General features: G+C 46.6%; 1 protein-coding gene across 2 annotated transcripts in view; it reads left to right on the top strand.

The window, feature by feature from the left end:
• The window catches only part of IBTK (inhibitor of Bruton tyrosine kinase), an 80448-nt gene that overhangs the window by 10363 nt on the left and 51394 nt on the right, over positions 1 to 18691 (top strand). For both annotated transcript variants that reach the window (XM_068148655.1, XM_068148646.1), the window contains exons 2-7: positions 4427 to 5100; positions 11891 to 11987; positions 13121 to 13245; positions 14901 to 15011; positions 16355 to 16525; positions 17662 to 17779. In XM_068148655.1, coding sequence (XP_068004756.1) covers positions 4777 to 5100; positions 11891 to 11987; positions 13121 to 13245; positions 14901 to 15011; positions 16355 to 16525; positions 17662 to 17779 — 946 coding nt within the window. In that variant the 5' untranslated portion in view covers positions 4427 to 4776. The remainder of the gene's footprint in view (positions 1 to 4426; positions 5101 to 11890; positions 11988 to 13120; positions 13246 to 14900; positions 15012 to 16354; positions 16526 to 17661; positions 17780 to 18691) is intronic.

Genomic DNA, 18691 nt, shown 5'->3' with positions numbered 1-18691 from the left:
GTATTTCTGTATATATTGTAAATACTGTAAATTCTATATATAAACCTGCATTTCCTAAACTGCTTTGTAAATACAGCACATTCCTTTGCTAATCCAGCTGTGTTTTTGTTTTTCCTTTCAATTTTCTTCCCTTTACTTACAGGGCGGGGGGAAGAAGGCTTGAGGCCTTCCCCCCAACCCTTGACAGCAACGAAGCTTGGGAGGGGTTTGGAATAGAAGTCCTATGAGGAGAGGCTGAGGGAGCTGGGGTTGCTTAGCCTGGAGAGGAGGAGACTTAGGGGTGACCTTATTGCTCTCTTCAACTACCTGAAGGGAGGTTGTAGACAGGCAGAGGTTGGTCTCTTCTCCCAGGCAGCCAGTACCAGAACAAGAGGACACAGTCTCAGGCTGCACCAGGGGAGGTTTAGGCTGGCGGTTAGGAGGAAGTTTTACACAGAGAGAGTGATTGCCCATTGGAATGTGCTGCCTGAGGAGATGGTGGAGTCACCATCACTGGAGGTGTCCAGGAGGAGACTTGATGGGGTGCTTGGTGCCATGGGTTAGTTGTTTAGGTGGGTTGGATTGGTTGATAGGTTGGACACAATGATCTTGAAGGTCTCTTCCAACCTGGTTTATTCTATTCTATATGAAATTTCTTGTGTTACTGCAGAAGTTTGTGTGTTGGTTGTAAGCATACCCTGCAGAGTGAACTGAGGCTTGCTGTGACAAATGTAAGCTAAACAGTTGTGGCCAGTTTTGGTTGCTGAAGTGTTTCTAAATGCTCCTCCTGGTCAGGGATGAAAGATGAAATGGTAGTGAGGAAAAAAATACCACCACCACCCCTCCTCCTCCCCCCACTTCATTTGCCTGCTGTTTGATGTTGTTTTGAAGATGCATACAGAAAATCTTCTCATTTATAGATTTCCATTCCAAGTACTTAATCCTGCCTGAATGATGTGGAAAAATAATCATTGGAGGCTTTGTCAGGAGAGGTTGAAATTAATACTCTTGGATCAGTAATCTGAGTGGCTGTGGGGCTTTTTGTGTTCTCCAAAGTTTAGATTCCATTGCTAGTGTCTGCTCAAAACCAGTTGCTTTTAGCTTGGTGGCAACCTTGGTAGTGATTCTTGAAACAGCAGGAGGCCTGGGATTTCTTCTTTCTTTTCCAGGCAAAGTGGTCTGTCCCTGACACATCTTTGTTAGATGGAGACATGAATAAAATGTGGTTATACATTCAGTGTCTGAAAAGCAATGGAAGCTAAGCTCAGCAGGCTCTTTTAGAGGGGGATGGAGGCCAAGGAGTGGGATGTGCACATTTATAGTGACTGCTGAGCTGGAAAGACAGCAGGGAGGAGTTTTGTGGTTGCTGGTTGGTGTCCCCCTGAGGATTTGCTAACGTTTTTAGTTTTCTTTGTTCACCTTCTTTTGGAATATTTCACTCAGGGGTAGAATGAATTTAAACAGAAGTTTTCAGAAGCAGCAAAAACTTCAAGGAGTGTAATGCACTTGGTGCCATGGTTTATCATAGTATCAGTCAGGGTTGGAAGGGACCACAAGGATCATCTAGTTCCAACCCCCCTGCCATGCCCAGGGACACCCCACACTACATCAGCCTGGCCAGAGCCTCATCCAGCCTGGGCTTAAACACCTCCAGGGACAGGGCCTCAACCACCTCCCTGGACAACACATTCCAGGGCTTCACCACCCTCATGGGGAAGAACTTCCTCCTCACCTCCAGCCTGAATCTCCCCACCTCCAGCTTCATTCCATTCCCCCTAGTCCTATCACTCCCTGAGATCCTGAGAAGTCCCTCCCCAGCCTTCCTGTAGGCCCCCTTCAGGTACTGGAAGGCCACAATGAGGTCACCTCGGAGCCTTCTCTTCTCCAGACTGAACAGCCCCAACTCCTTCAGTCTGTCCTCATAGGAGAGGTTCTCCAGCCCTCTGCTCATCCTCCTGGCCCTTCTCTGGACACCTTCCAGCACCTCCAGATCCCTCTTGTCATAGGAGCTCCAGAACTGGAGGCAGTACTCCAGGTGGGGCCTCACCAGAGCTGAGCAGAGGGGGAGGTCTGTGGTGATGGATTGGGCTTGATGATCTTTGAGGCCTCCTCCAACCTTGGATGATTCTGTGGTTATGACTGAATACTACTTTGCTCAGTTTGCAACTTCTGCTTGAAAGATTGAAGCCTGAAGGTTTTGGGGACAGTATCACAGTGTCACTCTGGTTGGAAGACAGCTCAAAGATCATCGAGTCCAACCTGAATAAGTTCACAGTAAATTAGGCAGTGTGTCAGTGATGTACATAGTGGTTACTTTTTCTGTTTTAGATGGGTTTATGTGTGATTTCTTTTCTACTGCTGCCTGCACTTCAGGTACTGTGGCTCATTTAAATACAACTGCACATATTGAATAGGCTGGAAGAGTGCTTCTGTCAGGCCTTCTGTATTTTTGGGCAAGTGGCTGCCAGAGAAAGATGGATATGCTAAAGATAAGCATGCACAAATAAGCAGAAATACTGTGTGCCCCAGAATACATTTTAATGAAGAAGAGTTTGTACCTTTGCCTCCTTTTCTTTCCTCTTCCCTTATCTCTTCTAACCTCCACCTTCACTTCTTCCTGCCCATTTCAGGGGTTTGTACTGTAGCCCTGCAGGAGTGCTAACCACCTGCATTTGCATCTCTTGTACAAGCTGTCATCATTTGCACTGTGGCTCGCCTTTGTCAGTGGTTGCAGGAGGGGTGGAGTGGAACCTTCCTGTTGATTCTGCAGAAGACAGTAGGGAGATGGAATAGAATAGAATAGAATAGAATAGAATAGAATAGAATAGAATAGACCAGACCAGGTTGGAAGAGACCTTCAAGATCATCGTGTCCAACCTATCATCCAACACCACCTAATCAACTAAACCATGGCACCAAGCACCCTGTCAAGTCTCCTCCTGAACACCTCCAGTGATGGCAACTCCACCACCTCCCCGGGCAGCCCATTCCAGTGGGCAATCACTCTCTCTGTGTAAAACTTCCTCCTGACCTCCAGACTGAACCTCCCCTGGCGTAGCCTGAGACTGTGTCCTCTTGTTCTGGTGCTGGCTGCCTGGGAGAAGAGACCAAGCATTCAAGCCAGGGAAGAGGAAGTGAAGCATGAAACTGGTGGAAGGGAAGGGAAACACCTCATTGTTATGGGTGTGACTGACAAGGCTGTATTTTTGTTGGTGGGGTGTGGGTTTTTGGTTGGTTTTGTTTTTGGTTTGTTTTTCCCCTCCCTTTTTTCCCCACAAGGAGTCTTTTAGTTCAGTTCTTGCTTTCTGATCATGAAGTAATGATTTAGAGCAGCCAAACAGAAAAGGACCTAGGGGTACTGATTGACAGCCAGCTGAATATGAGCCAGCAGTATGCCCAGGTGGCCAAGAAGGCCAATGGCATCCTGGCCTGCATCAGGAATAGTGTGGCCAGCAGGAGGAGGGAAGCCATTCTGCCCCTGTACTCAGCTCTGGTTAGGCCACACCTTGAGTCCTGTGTCCAGTTCTGGGCCCCTCAGTTTAAGAAGGACATTGAGACACTTGAACGTGTCCAGAGAAGGGCAACAAGGCTGGGGAGAGGCCTCGGGCACAAGCCCTATGAGGAGAGGCTGAGGGAGCTGGGATTGTTTAGCCTGGAGAAGAGGAGGCTCAGGGGTGACCTCATTGCCCTCTACAACTACCTGAAAGGAGGCTGTAGCCAGAAGGGAGTTGGTCTCTTCTCCCAGGCAACCAGCACCAGAACAAGAGGACACAGTCTCAAACTGCAGCAGGGGAAGTTTAGGCTTGAGGTGAGGAGAAAGTTCTTCACAGAGAGAGTAGTTAGCTGTTGGAATGTGCTGCCCAGGGAGGTGGTGGAGTCCCCATCCCTGGAGGTGTTCAAGAGGGGATTGGACGTGGCACTTGGTGCCATGGTCTAGTCATGAGGTCTTGTGTGACAGGTTGGACTTGATCATCTCTGAGGTCTTTTTCAACTTTATTGATTCCATGATTCTGTGATATAATTAGGCAGTAACTATCAGGGTCTTAAGGACCCAATGATCTTGAAGGTCTCTTCCAACCTGGTCTGGTCTGGTCTGGTCTGGTCTCTGCTCTGCTCTGCTCTGCTCTGCTGTACGCTCTAGCAAACATTCTTTTTGTTGTGTCTTCAGATGACCTCTTTGGATCCAGCTCAGTGTATAGCCTCAAAGATTTATGGTAGAAAACAGGGAGGAGGTGCCTTTGGGGACTGGGGTGGAAAAGAAGAGTCATGGGTTTTTAAACTGGCTGAATGCCTGAGGATAAACTCAGATGGCATGGGGAAGGTCAGTTAACCTTTGCCACACTGCACCTGTACTTGCAAGCACTAGTTTGGTGTGCATTTAAACTGATGCAGTTGCTAGGGAAAAGAATTTTTCTTCACTAACCCGTTCTGATTTGTTCTCTTTCAGGTCTCCCTTGCAATTATGGAGTTTTAGAAGAACCAAGTAGTGTGGAGGGGGAATCCCCCTCTGCACGCTTGAGGTAGTTCACGTCTGGAATTTTCTATGGACAAGAATATTTGTTACAGAGGATGGTGAAATAAGACTTCTACACATATATATATATATTTATAGATATTTATTTGGATCAAGTGCCAAACACAGCAGTACAAAGATTTCTAATGGCAGCTCAATAAGACTGGAATTACAAAGTGTTGGGTTTTTTTTTTTGAGGCACTGTGCTGTGTACTGAATTGGAGTGCCTTGAGACACTTAAGGGTTGTTCCCCTTAAGGAGAGGAAGCAGCTTTAGAAGTGAAGATGAGTTCTCCTTTGCCAGACTGCACTTCAAAGTGTCGCTCTCTGCAGCATGCTTTGGATGTTATTTCTGTGGTAACCAGAGGAAGCGAAGGCCAGATCAAGGCCTTTCTGTCTTCTTACTGCTACAATGCTGCAACTATCAAGGATGCCTTTGGTAGAAATGTTATACATCTTGCTTCATCTTGTGGCAAAAAAGGCGTGCTGGACTGGTTGGCTGAGAGCAAAGGAGTCGATCTCTTGGCGAAAGACGAAGAGTCTGGTTGGACAGCTTTGCACAGGAGTATATTTTATGGATACATTGATTGTGTTTTGTCCTTGCTGAAGGTGAGTGGTCTGCAGCTGTAGTTGTCTTCAGTTTCCACAGTTTTGACAGTTCCATTGCTTAGGTAAAAGTGAGGTTTCTTTAAGTTGACCAAGGGCCTCTTGAGGGATATCATAGTATCAGTCAGGGTTGGAAGGGACCGCAAGGATCATCTAGTTCCAAGCCCCCTGCCATGGGCAGGGACACCCCACACTAGATCAGCCTGGCCAGAGCCTCGTCCAGCCTGGTCTTAAACACCTCCAGGGACAGGGCCTCAACCACCTCCCTGGACAACCCATTCCAGGGCTTCACCACTCTCATGAGGAAGAACTTCCTCCTCAGATCCAGCCTGAATCTCCCCACCTCCAGCTTCATTCCATTCCCCCTAGTCCTATCACTACCTGAGATCCTGAGAAGTCCTTCCCCAGCCTTCCTGTAGGCCCCCTTCAGATACTGGAAGGCCACAATGAGGTCACCTGGGAGCCTTCTCTTCTCCAGACTGAACAGCCCCAACTCCTTCAGTCTGTCCTCATAGGAGAGGTGCTCCAGCCCTCTGATCATCCTCATGGCGCTTGTCTGGACATGTTCCAGCACCTCCAGATCCCTCTTGTAATAGGGGCTCCAGAACTGGAGGCAGTACTCCAGGTGGGGTCTCACCAGAGCTGAGTAGAGGGGGAGAATCACCTCCCTTGCCCTGCTGGCCACACTTCTCCTGATGCAGCCCAGGATCTGATTGGCTTTGCGGGCTGCAAGTGCACACTGAGAGCTCCTGTTGAGCTTTTTGTCCACCAGCACCCCCAAGTCTCTCTCCTCAGGGCTGCTTTCCAGCCAGTCCCTGCCCAGCCTGGATTTGTGCCTGGTATTGCCTCAACCCAGATGCAGGACCCTGCACTTGCTCTTATCTTAATAGTGTGTTGAGATCACAGTGCACTGATGAACTTGAAGTCTGTCCCTCTATTCATAAAAGAGGTTTGCCTTTGCCCATGCAGAAATCAGAACTGAGTGAGGATCTCTAATTAATTGGGGACTTGAAGACTGGTTTGTGTGAATGCTATCAGGGTCAGGATCTTAAAAGTGGAGAGTGATTAGAGTGAAGATACTCTAAAGATAGACTCTTCAGTGCTTATACCAATTACTGCTTTTAGAGAACATAAAATAACAAAAGCTTAAATGGATTTATAATTAGAAATGAATCATACACTTGAGAGAGAAGCACTTCAAGATACCACAGAGTGCTTTATTAAGTGAATCCCTATTTCATTCATATGTAACCAGGGCTTTTGCTCTGTCCCCCTTGTTCATTTCTTGCAGTTGCTGTTTCTTCTCTACCACTTAACAAGTTGTGTCTATCCTTGATTGCTCTTTCTTCCATTCCTCCTGTCCCAAGTACAGCAAAGGGAAGAGCTATGTATGGCTGAGATGTTCAGGGTCCCTTAATAATTTGTGGTTCAGGGCTACTTAAAGCAAACCTTTTAAGGCAGAGAATTTTCCATTTTAAATTCAGCCTTTTGAAATTGCAATGACTCGCTGTTTGTAAACATAAATCCTTCTGGTTTTAAGCAAAATGGTTGTGGATCCAGTGTTGAAGTTCTGATAACTGTTAAATATGCCATGGTCTTGAAGATCTCTTCCAACCTGGTCTGGTTCGGTTTGGTTCTGTTCTATTCTATTCTATTCTATTCTATTCTATTCTATTCTATTCTATTCTATTCTATTCTATTCTATTCTATTCTATTCTATTCTATTCTATTCTATTCTATTCTATCCTCTTATCCTATCCTATCCTATCCTATCCTATCCTATCCTATCCTATCCTATCCTATCCTATCCTATCCTATCCTATCCTATCCTATCCTATCCTATCCTATCCTATCCTATCCTATCCTTTCATGTGCTGTACCCGTACACAGGGAGGAGGTTTCCACTGAACTTGACAGCAGTAGGTGTTTGGGTGAGATGTGTACATGATGCTGTTTCCTAGAAAACTGGGAACTGTGTATAGGATAGGCTCTGGCCAGGCTGATCTAGTGTGGGGTGTCCCTGCCCATGGCAGGGGGGTTGGAACTAGATGATCCTTGTTGACTTGCTGGAGCGTGTCCAGAGAAGGGCAACAAAGTTGGTGAGGGGCTTGGAACACAAGCCCTATGAGGAGAGGCTGAGGGAGTTGGGGTTGCTTAGCCTGGAGAAGAGGAGACTCAGGGGTGACCTTATTGCTCTCTACAACGACATGAAGGGAGGTTGTAGACAGGCAGAGGTTGGTCTCTTCTCCCAGGCAGCCAGCACCAGAACAAGAGGATACAGTCTCAGGCTGTGCCAGGGGAGGTTTAGGCTGGATGTTAGGAATAAGTTCTATACAAACAGAGTGATTGCCCATTGGAATGGGCTGCCTGGGGAGGTGGTGGAGTTGCCATCACTGGAGGTGTTCAGGAGGGGACTTGACAGGGTGCTTGGTTGCATAGTTTAGTTGGTTGGGTGGTGTTGGATGATACGGTGGATGCGATGATCTTGAAGGTCTCTTCCAACCTGGTCTATTCTAAGTTCTAAGTTCTAACCCTGACTGATACTATGATACTATGAAAAAGTGATCAGTCCTCTAGCATGTATGTGTGTCTGTATCCCTGATACTTGCATACAGGAGGCCTGTACTGATTTATCCAGATCTATTTTACTTTTATGTCAGTTGCATAAATGAGTGAGGTTTTTCTGTGGCTATGCAGTCTGGAGAAGAGAAGGCTCTGAAGAGACCCTATTGTGTCCTTCCTGTATCTGAACAGGGCCTGCAGGAAAGCTGGGGAGGGACTTTTTAGGGTGGCAGGGAGTGACAGGACTGGGGGGAATGGAAAAAAACTAGAAATGGGTAGATTCAGATTGGATGTTAGGAAGAAGTTCTTCCCCATGAGGGTGGTGAGAAACTGGCGCAGGTTGCCCAGGGAGGTGGTGGAAGCCTCATCCCTGGAGGTTTTTGCAGCCAGGCTGGGTGTGGCTGTGAGCAACCTGCTGTGGTGTGAGGTGTCCCTGACCATGGCAGGAGGGCTGGAACTGGCTGATCCTTGAGCTAACTGCTATGATTCTATGATAGTTAGACTCTGCTGATAATCTTCTAAGAGGCAGAATGAAACCATCCATGGAGAGTCCTCTGCCTCCCAGTTCCTTCACTGAAGTCTCTCTGCTGTGCTGTGTTATAAAAAGGATATGTTCTGGAGGTATTACAGCAGCAAGGAGAAGGGCTTATAGAATAGAATTACAGAATAGCTGAGCTAGAAAGACCAACCCCTGGTGCTCAAGCAAGGTCAGCTAGGGCAGATTTCCCAGGACTCTGTCCTGTTGGACTTTGAATACAGTCTCAGACATCTCTCTTCCAATGTTTTCATACCAGTGCAGTAAAGACCAGGTATTCATTACACACATTGATAAGAAGTGCCCTCCCTTCCAGCCCTGGACCTTCTCTAGGGTAAGGAGGTCAGCTCTCACAGCCTGAACCTAGCGCTCCAGTTGTGGCTTGCCAATGCTGAGTAATGTCTGCTGGCAGCACTCTCACATGCAGCCCTGGATGCTTTCTCCATTCTTGGCTGTAAGGACACATTGCTGGCTTGTGGTCAGCTGGTTGTCCAGCAGGAGCCTCAGGTCCTTTTCTGCCAAGCTGTTTTCGAGCCAGTTTGCCTCCAGTCGGTGGACTGGACTGTTCCTCCCAAGGGCCAGGATTTGCATTGCCCTTTGTTAAACTTCATGAGGTCCCTGTCAGTCCATTGCCTCTTAAGGCCCCTCAATGACAGCACAACCCTCTGGTTTACCAGCTCCTCCTGATCTTGCATCTTCTTGCTGGGTGTGCAGTCTGTCCTGTCACCCAGGTCATTAGCGAAGCTGTGAAACTTTATCAGCCTCAGAATCAATCCCTGGGGCACTGAGCTGGTGTGGATGACAGACTTCTGTTTTGGGCTGGAGGCAGTTGTGACTTATTCCCAGGACTATATCTAAATACAGGTTTTGCCTCTGAGCAACTAGGGTTTGCTTTAAAAATTCAGACCACATGAATATTACTGCAGCCTCTGTTCTGCTTGTAAATTGCTTATACAGCTGCCAAAGAGAAGAATATCCAGCTGAGTGATGAATCATAAAAGTAGGTTGGCCTTTCTGTCATGTAGTGAATTAATACACAGCTACACCATACCACAGCTACCTGAAAGCAGCTCATAGCCAGGTGGGGGTTGGTCTCTTCTCCCAGGCAGCCAGCACCAGAACAAGAGGACACAGTCTCAAGCTGTGCCAGGGGAGGTTTAGCCTGGAGGTAAGGAGGAAGTTCCTCATAGAAAGTTCTTCATAGAAAGAGAGATTGGCCACTGGAATGTGCTGGCCAGGGAGGTGGTGGAGTCACCATCCCTGGAGGTGTTTAGGAAGAGACTGGATGGGGTACTTGGTGCCATGGTTTAGTTGATTAGATGGTGTTGGATGATAGGTTAGACTGGATGATCTCAAAGGTCTTTTCCAACCTGGTTTATTTTATTCTATTCCTATTCCTATTCCTATTCCTATTCCTATTCCTATTCCTATTCCTATTCCTATTCCTATTCCTATTCTATTCTATTCTTATAGTTTCATAGTTTCATAGTTTCATTCAGGGTTGGAAAGGACCACAAGGATCATCTAATTCCAACCCCCCTGCCATAGGCAGGGACACCCCACACTAGATCAGGCTGGACAGAGCCTCATCCAGCCTGCTCTTAAACACCCCCAGGGATGGGGCCTCAACCACCTCCCTGGACAGCCCATTCCAGGGCTTCACCACTCTCATGGGGAAGAACCTCCTCCTCACATCCTGAATCTCCCCACCTCCAGCTTCATTCCATTCCCCCTAGTTCTATCACTACCTGAGATCCTGAGAAGTCCTTCCCCAGCCTTCCTGTAGGCCCCCTTCAGATACTGGAAGGCCACAATGAGGTCACCTGGGAGCCTTCTCTTCTCCAGACTGAACAGCCCCAACTCCTTCAGTCTGTCCTCATAGGAGAGGTGCTCCAGCCCTCTGATCATCCTCGTGGCCCTTCTCTGGACACGTTCCAGCACCTCCACATCCCTCTTGTAATAGGGGCTCCAGAACTGGAGGCAGTACTCCAGGTGGGGTCTCACCAGAGCTGAGTAGAGGGGGAGGATCACCTCCCTCGACCTGCTGGCCACACTTCTCCTGCTGCAGCCCAGGATCTGATTGGCTTTGCGGGCTGCAAGTGCACATTGAGAGCTTCTGTTGAGCTTTATGTCCACCAGCACCCCCAAGTCTCTCTCCTCAGGGCTACTTTCCAGCCATTCCATTCCATTCCATTCCATTCCATTCCATTCCATTCCATTCCATTCCATTCTATTCTATTCTATTCTATTCTATTCTATTCTATTCTATTCTATTCTATTCTATTCTATTCTATTCTATTCTATTCTATCCTATTCTATTCCCAGCACTGTATTAGTAGAGCTGCCTTCACCATTTGGGAAATACATGTTGTTGCTCTGGCTAGTGCTTTTGCCACTGAAGTTACAGGTTGAAATCCCTCCTTCAGCTGTGGCTAGCTGTCCTGTCATGCTTCAATGAATGGTATTCCCTCAAGTTTTCCATTACATGCGTTTACTCCTGAAGTGTGAGATTCTGTATGAGTCTCCTTTGTGTTAGCCATGAGCTATATTAGCCATTACAGTCTGCTTGAGGACACCTGCAGTTCTGCTCTTCAAGCAGTACTTGGTAATACTTGACTCCCTTAAAACCAGTGTTGAGGTAGCTCTACTTTTGTGCTGAGAAAGGGAATATCCCTAGCTCTGAGTTCTGAAGAATGAACTGTTCAAACCTCTGTGCTTTGTCTGGTTGTTACATCCCCTTGCTTTTCCTCAGCAATTCAGAAGCAGTATTCCTTGCTTGTCAGAGCCAGAATATTCACACAGTATTAAATCAGTACTCGTACAGCAAAATCCCACATGATAGCTCAACTTGATTTCTGCATGGCTGAACAGAATGGCACTGCTGTTTTCAGATCTTCTCACTTTAGAATCATAGAATCAATAAGGTTGGAAGAGACCTCAAAGATCATCAAGTCCAGCCTGTCACCCAAGACCTCATGACAACTAAACCATGGCTTCAAGTGCCACATCCATACCTCCAGGGATGGTGACTCCACCACCTCCCTGGGCAGCACATTCCAATGGCTAACAACTCCTTCTGTGAATAACTTTCTCCTCACCTCAAGCCTAAATTTCCCCTGGCACAGTTTGAGACTGTGTCCTCTTGTTCTGTTGCTGGTTGCCTGGGAGAAGAGACCAACCTGTCTACCTCCTTTCAGGTAGTTGTAGACAGCAATAAAGCCTCCACTGAGCCTCCTCTACTCCAGGCTAAGCAACCTCAGCTTCCTCAGTCTCTCCTCACAGGGCTTGTACTCGAGACCTCTCTCCAGCCTCATTGCCCTTCTCTGGATATGTAACTCAATGTCCTTCTTAAATTGAGGGTCCCAGAACTGGACACAGTACTCAAGGTGTGGCCTAACCAGTGCTGGGTACAGGGGCAGAATGGCTTCCCTCCTCCTGCTGGCCACACTATTTCTGATGCAGGCCAGGATGCCATTGGCCTTCTTGGCCACCTGGGCACACTGCTGGCTCATGTTCAGCTGGCTGTCAATCAGTACCCCTAGGCCCCATTCTGTTACTTGAATCTGCAGGTTTTATTTTATTCATATTAAACTTCATTGAAAGACTGATCTGGCTTGTCAAATGCTTACTGTCTTACTTCAAGCTGTGAAGTTAAAAGTCATCTTCTTCTTTTACCCTCCCCTCCTTCTCTTTCAGCACGGCGTTAGTCTCTATGTCCCGGATAAAGAAGGCTTATCCGCCCTGGATCTTGTGATGAAGGATAGGCCAATCCATGTGGTCTTCAAGAAAACTGGTAGGAAATCAAATAGCTTAAATTGTATTTTACAAGGGGGTATAGGGCCACAAGGATGATCAGAGGGCTGGAGCAACTCTCCTATGAGCACAGACTGAAGGAGTTGGGGCTGTTCAGTCTGGAGAAGAGAAGGCTCCCAGGTGACCTCACTGTGGCCTTCCAACATCTGAAGGGGGCCTACAGGAAGGCTGGGGAAGGACTTGTCAGGATCTCAGGTAGTGATAGGACTAGGGGGAATGGAATGAAGCTGGAGGTGGGGACATTCAGGCTAGATGTGAGGAGGAGGTTCTCCCCCATGAGAGTGGTGAAACCCTGGAATGGGTTGTCCAGGGAGGTAGTCGAGGCCCTGTCCCTGGAGGTGTTTAAGAGCAGGCTGGCTGAGGCTCTGGCCAGGCTGGTGTAGTGTGGGGTGTCCCTGCCCATGGCATGGGGGTTGGAACTAGATGATCCTTGTGGTCCCTTCCAACCCTGAATGATACTATGATACTATGTATTAATGTACATAGCCATGTGGACTGTTTTGTATTTCAAATTAGGGCTGTATAGATTTTGAGATGGCTAAAGGTACAGGGTCATAAATACCATAAGGCAGCAGGTGCAGAACCTTGATGTAGCAAAAGAGAAGGAATGATGACTGACTGAGAGGTTTAAAAACAGCAAAAGCAAGTGATAGCATGGGTAACCCAGAGAGGGAAAGCAGCCCTGAGGAGGGAGACTTGGGAGGAGGCTCAGGGGAGACCTTACTGCTCTCTACAACTCCCTGAAAGGAGGCTTCAGCCAGGTGGCGGATGGTCTCTTCTCCCAGGCAACCAGCAACAGAACAGGAGGACACAGTCTCAAGCTGCATCAGGGGAAGTTTAGGCTGGAGGTGAGGAGAAAGTTCTTCCCAGAAAGAGATATTGGCCATTGGAATGTGCTGCCCAGGGAGGTGGTGGAGTCACCATCCCTGGAGGTGTGCAAAAAAGGATTAGGTGTGCTACTTGGAGCCATGGTTTAGTTGTCATGAGGTGTTAGGTATTAGATAATAGGTTGGACTTGATGATCTCTGAGGTCTTTTCCAACCTTGTTGATTCTATGATTCTATTCTATGATCTTTGAGGCCTCTTCCAACCTTGGTGATTCTGTGATTGCAGATCCCACAGAAGTCTACACCTGGGGAAGCAACATAAACTTTACTTTGGGTCATGGTGGTCAACAGGACAAACACCATCCTGAACTGGTGGACCTCTTCCCTCGAAATGGCGTGTACATCAAACAGGTAATGCTCAGTGCTTCGTGCAGGCACCTGGGGCTGTGAGCTTGGATGGGTGTCTGAGGGGCAGCAAGTACTGAAGGTGTTAGCATGTTTTGAAAATTAGCATGGGGTGGAGGGGGAAACAAAAGGGAAGTCTGTGGTTTCTTGTTGGGTTTGGTTTTGATGGTTTGTTCAGTCTGGAGAAGAGAAGGCTCTGAGGAGCCTGAGGAAGGATCTGGAGGTGCTGGAATGTGTCCAGAGAAGGGCCAGGAGGATGATCAGAGGGCTGGAGTGCATCTCCTATGGAGACAGCCCTAGAGGGTTGGAGCTGTCCAGTCTGGAGTAGAGAAGGCTCCAAGAAGACCTTATTGTGGCCTTCCAGTATCTGAAGGGGGCTACAAGAACGCTGGGGAGGGACTTTTGAGGGTGTCAGGGAGTGATAAGGATGGGGGGAATGGAACAAAACTAGAAATGGGTAGATTCAGATTGGATGTGAGGAAGTTCAGTGGTGAGACACTGGCAGAGGTTGCCCAGGGAGGTGGTGGAAACCTCATCCCTGGGGGTTTTTAAGGCCAGGCTGGATGTGGCTCACAGCAACCTGCTGTAGTGTGAGGTGTCCCTGCCTATGGCAGGGGCGTTGGAACTAGATGGTCCTTGAAGTTCCTTCCAACCCTAACAATTCTATGGCTCATTTGAAAGCAGCATTTGCTGTTAAGCATGCTTCCTGTAGCAGTCATTTTGTCCCTAAAAATTTCTTGGGACTTGAGTTTAAGAATATTTGAAAGTACAACTTGAACAAGCCTTCAGGGCAGGTAGTCTGTGCTGCAATCTTCACCTGTTTCCTTCAGCTCTTTGCAGGCAGTATTGCTGCCCTTAAAGCTCAATATTTTGAGCTTCTGTTAGCCTGTAGAGCAATACTTGAACTTGCTTAAATACAAACTGTTAAGCCTCAAGCACAAGCCCTATGAGGAGAGGCTGAGGGAGCTGGGGATGCTTAGCCTGGAGAGGAGGAGGCTCAAAGAAGACCTTATTGCTGTCTACAACTACCTGAAGGGAAGTTGCAGCCAGGTGGGAGTTGGTCTCCTCTCCCAGGCAACCAGCACCAGAACAAGAGGACACAGTCTCAAGCTGCACCAGGGGAGGTTTAGGCTGGATGTTAGGAAGAAATTCTTCCCGGAAAGAGAGATTGGCCATTGGGATGTGCTGCCCAGGGAGGTGGTGGAGTCACCATCACTGGAGGTGTTTAGGAAGAGCCTGGATGAGGCACTTAGTGCCATGGTTCAGTTGATTAGATGGTGTTGGGTGATAGGTTGGACTTGATGATCACAAAGGTCTCTTCCAACCTGGTCTGGTCTGGTCTGGTCTGGTCTGGTCTGGTCTATTCTATTCTATTCTATTCTATTCTATTCTATTCTATTCTATTCTATTCTATTCTATTCTCCAAGTAGGTTAAGACACTACAGAATGAATGTAAAGCCCATATTTTTATGTTCCTTGGGGCTTGATTTATTCAGTCCTGTGTTTTTAATACAGTGTCTTACTCAGGTGTTCACGAACAGACCTTTAGTAAAGCTGGACTTTGCACAGTAGCTTTGACAGGTGTTTTCAAATTATCCAAGAAAATTAATTTGCCCTGCACTGCTTCTTCCCCACTCTTATTTTGCCCTTTTTTCTTTCAGGTGGTCCTCTGCCAATTCCACTCTGTGTTCCTTTCCCACAAAGGTCAAGTTTATACATGTGGACACGGACAAGGAGGACGCTTGGGTCATGGTGATGAACAAACATGCCTGGTAGGCCATCCTCTGTGACCTCCTGTAGTCTGGCCTGATGTTTCTTTCATTTCAAACAGTAAATCTCCTAAATGAATTAGAGTTTCTGTGAGTGCTCTGTGAAAATGAGTTTGCTGTTGATTTCAGAGAAATACCCTTGGTCCCCATGGAAGAACAGAAAAAATCCCCTCCAGCACTGCCAATGAGGTGACAGAAGAAGAATGTGCATTGAAATACACTTCAGTTTAAGATACCTAAATGGCTGAGATCTAGTTACAGATGAGTTGTTTTTAAAGGCTAGCTGATGCTGGATGAGTGGAAGCAAATGGTTTGGGTCTGTGATGGCCTCTTAAATAGGTTTGTGAATCCATCTGATGAGCGTCGAGCCTGGCAAAAGGAATCATAGAACCAACCAGCTTGGAAAAGACCTTGGAGATCATCAAGTCCAACCTACTACCTAATGCCTAACACCTCATGACAACTAACTCAAGCTCAAGCTGCACCAGGGGAGGTTCAGACTGGATGTTAAGAAGAAATTCTTCACAGAGAGAGTGATTGACCACTGGAATGGGCTGCCCAGGGAGGTGGTGGAGTCACCATCATTGGAGGAGTTTAGGAGACTTCATAGGTTGCTTTGTTGCATGGTTTAGTTGATTAGGTGGTGTTGGATGATGGGTTGGACACGATCTTGAAGGTCTCTTCCAACCTGGTCTGGTCTGGTCTGGTCTATTGTATTCTATTCCTATTCCTATTCTATTCCTATTCTATTTCTATTCCTATTCTATTTCTATTTCTATTTCTATTTCTATTTCTATTTCTATTTCTATTTCTATTTCTATTTCTATTTCTATTTCTATTTCTATTTCTATTTCTATTTCTATTTCTATTTCTATTCTATTCTATTCCTGTTGCTATTCCTATTCCTATTCCTGTTCTATTCTATGCCATGGCTTCAAGTGCCACATCCAATCCTTTTCTGAGTCCACCACCTCCCTGGGCAGCACATTCCAATGGCCAATCTCCCTTTCTGGGAAGAACTTCTTCCTAACATCCATCCTAAACCTCCCCTGGTGCAGCTTGAAACTGTGTCCTATTGTTGTGGTGCTGGTTGCCTGGGAGAAGAGACCAACCCCCTCCTGGCTACAATCACCCTTCAGGTAGTTGTAGAGAGCAATAAGCTCTGCCCTGAGCCTCCTCTTCTCCAGGCTTAACAATCCCATATTGAGTGCTCAAATGCATTTTCTTCTGTAGCTCAGTATTTGATCATAACTTTCAACACTTTCTGTCTGTGTAACTTTGGTTTCCTAGATAGCTACTGTTTAATATTAAACTAACTCATTTTTATGTGCTTTTCTCTTGTTCAGATTCCAAGACTTGTGGAAGGCTTAGCTGGCCATCAGTGCTCTCAGATAGCTGCAGCTAAGGATCATACTGTTGTGCTAACAGAAGATGGCTATGTTTACACATTTGGTTTAAACACCTTCCATCAGTTGGGTATTCTTCCTCCTCCTGCCAACTGCAATGTTCCTAGGCAGGTAAAATAACATCAGTCAGAGCTTAATTGTTTTAACAGAAAGTAAAATGTGAAGGTTGTGAAAAGGGCTTTTAAACTTTTTTCAGGACAGTAAAGCCCATTGTGAGTTCTGATAAGATCTTGATGCTGTGTCATCATACACCTCCATCTTAAATACTTTAACTGTGTCCTGATAAATGTCTTAGTTTGTAACCTGAACTGTGCTGAAGTTTCTGGTGCTAAGTGTGGTACAAGTTACAATAGCCAACCCCCTTTTCTTCCCCAAATTGCTCTGTAGCTGAAAAGATGTAAAAGAAATGGGTATGTGTTAGCTGAGATTGATTCTCTGCTCCCTTTGAATTACTGGATGATGGATCTCAGGATTTGATGGTTTGTGTCCATCCCTGAGAGCACTGTTGGTTCTGGACTCATAATCCTTTGAGAAGGGTAGCAACATGGAGAAGAGCATATGAGCATCAGCAACTTGACTATGGTTCTGTGCTCAGTCTCTAGCTTTTTTGTATGCTTTTTTCCCAAGTAAATAAGAGTTACATTGCTTTTTGTTGAAAGGGAGGGGAGTGGAGTTCCACTGGAGTGTTGTTCCACTGGAGTGGAACAGCCTTGTACTACCAGTGCTGTAAAAGCAGGAAAGAAAAACTGGCCAAAGTTCAACAGCAGAGTGTTTTGGGGTAGGGTGGGCTGCTTCTCAATAGTGTAATGATAGCTGTGTGTATCCACAGTATTTGCTTTGCTCTTCATCTGAAGAAATCCAGTTAAATTTGAAGTGTGGAATTAGCACTAAAGTGTTCTGCATTGTGTCTAGGGCATGGGGACTTAATAAACTGAAATTTAGCACTTTAGCACCACCTGAGCCTTGTTTGGCTCTGTAATACACATCCTGAGTAGTCTTCTTCAACACCTTGCATGTGAATAGTGCCTAAGGAGATTTGATTCTGATTAGATGATGTAAAGAGCTTACCTGATTTTGGCACTAGTGCACCACTGGAGAAACTTCTGAAATGACCCTAGACTGCATGTGGATTGATCCCAGTGCTTCATTCTGAATGCCTTTGGGAGCTGAATGTTGTCAGAAGTCTGTACATGTGAAATTCACTTGTTGCTGCTTAATACTAAGATGTACCTTGGATTTGTGCTTAGGTTCAGGCAAAAAACCTGAAAGGTAGAATGGTGATTGGAGTGGCTGCAGGCAGATTCCATACAGTGCTATGGACTAAGGAAGCAGTGTATACCATGGGGCTGAATGTCGGCCAACTAGGTAAGGTGGAAACATGCTGGAAGTAAAACCCAGCCATTGAAAGATGTTGTTTTGTTACCTGCTTCTCACACCAGAAGCTTTCTCTTCTCAATTTTCTTTCTTGTTTTAACCAGTCTGATGACAACATCTCTTTGCACTTCTTTGCACAGAAGTGTCAGGGTTGGAAGGGACCTCAAGGATCATCTAGTTCCAGCCCCCCTGCCATGGGCAGGGACACCTCACACTAGATCAGGTTGCCCAGAACCACATCCAGCCTGGCCTTAGACATTTTTATAGTACAATAGGCATGATTTCAAATTCTTTTTAAAACCTAATTCCTAATGAATATCATTGTAGAGAAACAGTCACCAAATGGAGGATTTGTTTTAAATGACTTTAAACGGCAACCTGCTGAACATACTATTTTAGAGTCATAGCTTGTTAGGGTGGAAGGGACCTCAAGGATCATCCAGTTACAACCCCCCTGACATGGGTAGGGACCCCTCACACTACAGCAGGTTGCTCACAGCCACATCCAGCCTGGCTGCAAACACCTTCAGGGATAAGGCTTCCACCACCTCCCTGGGCAACCTGTGCCAGTGTCTCACCACCCTCATGGGGAAGAACTTCTTCCTAACATCCAATCTCAATCTACCCATTGCTAGTTTTTTTTTTCATTCCCCCCAGTCCTATCACTTCCTGACACCCTAAAAAGTCCCTCTCCAGCTTTCTTGGAGCCCCCTTTAGATACTGGAAGGCCACAATTAGGTCTCCTCAGAGCCTTCTCTTCTCCAGACTGAACAGCCCCAACTCACTCAATCTGCCTTCACAGGAGAGGTGCTGCAGCCCTCTGATCATCCTTGTGGCCCTTCTCTGGACTCACTCCAACACATCCATGTCTTTCTTCCAATAGGGGCTCCAGAACTGGACACA

This window comes from Melanerpes formicivorus, unplaced genomic scaffold, assembly GCF_026170545.1.
Source record: "Melanerpes formicivorus ecotype bairdi unplaced genomic scaffold, bMelFor1.0.p_v2 SCAF_2, whole genome shotgun sequence".
Lineage (NCBI taxonomy): Eukaryota > Metazoa > Chordata > Aves > Piciformes > Picidae > Melanerpes > Melanerpes formicivorus.
This window is presented reverse-complemented; position numbering and strand designations above follow the sequence as displayed.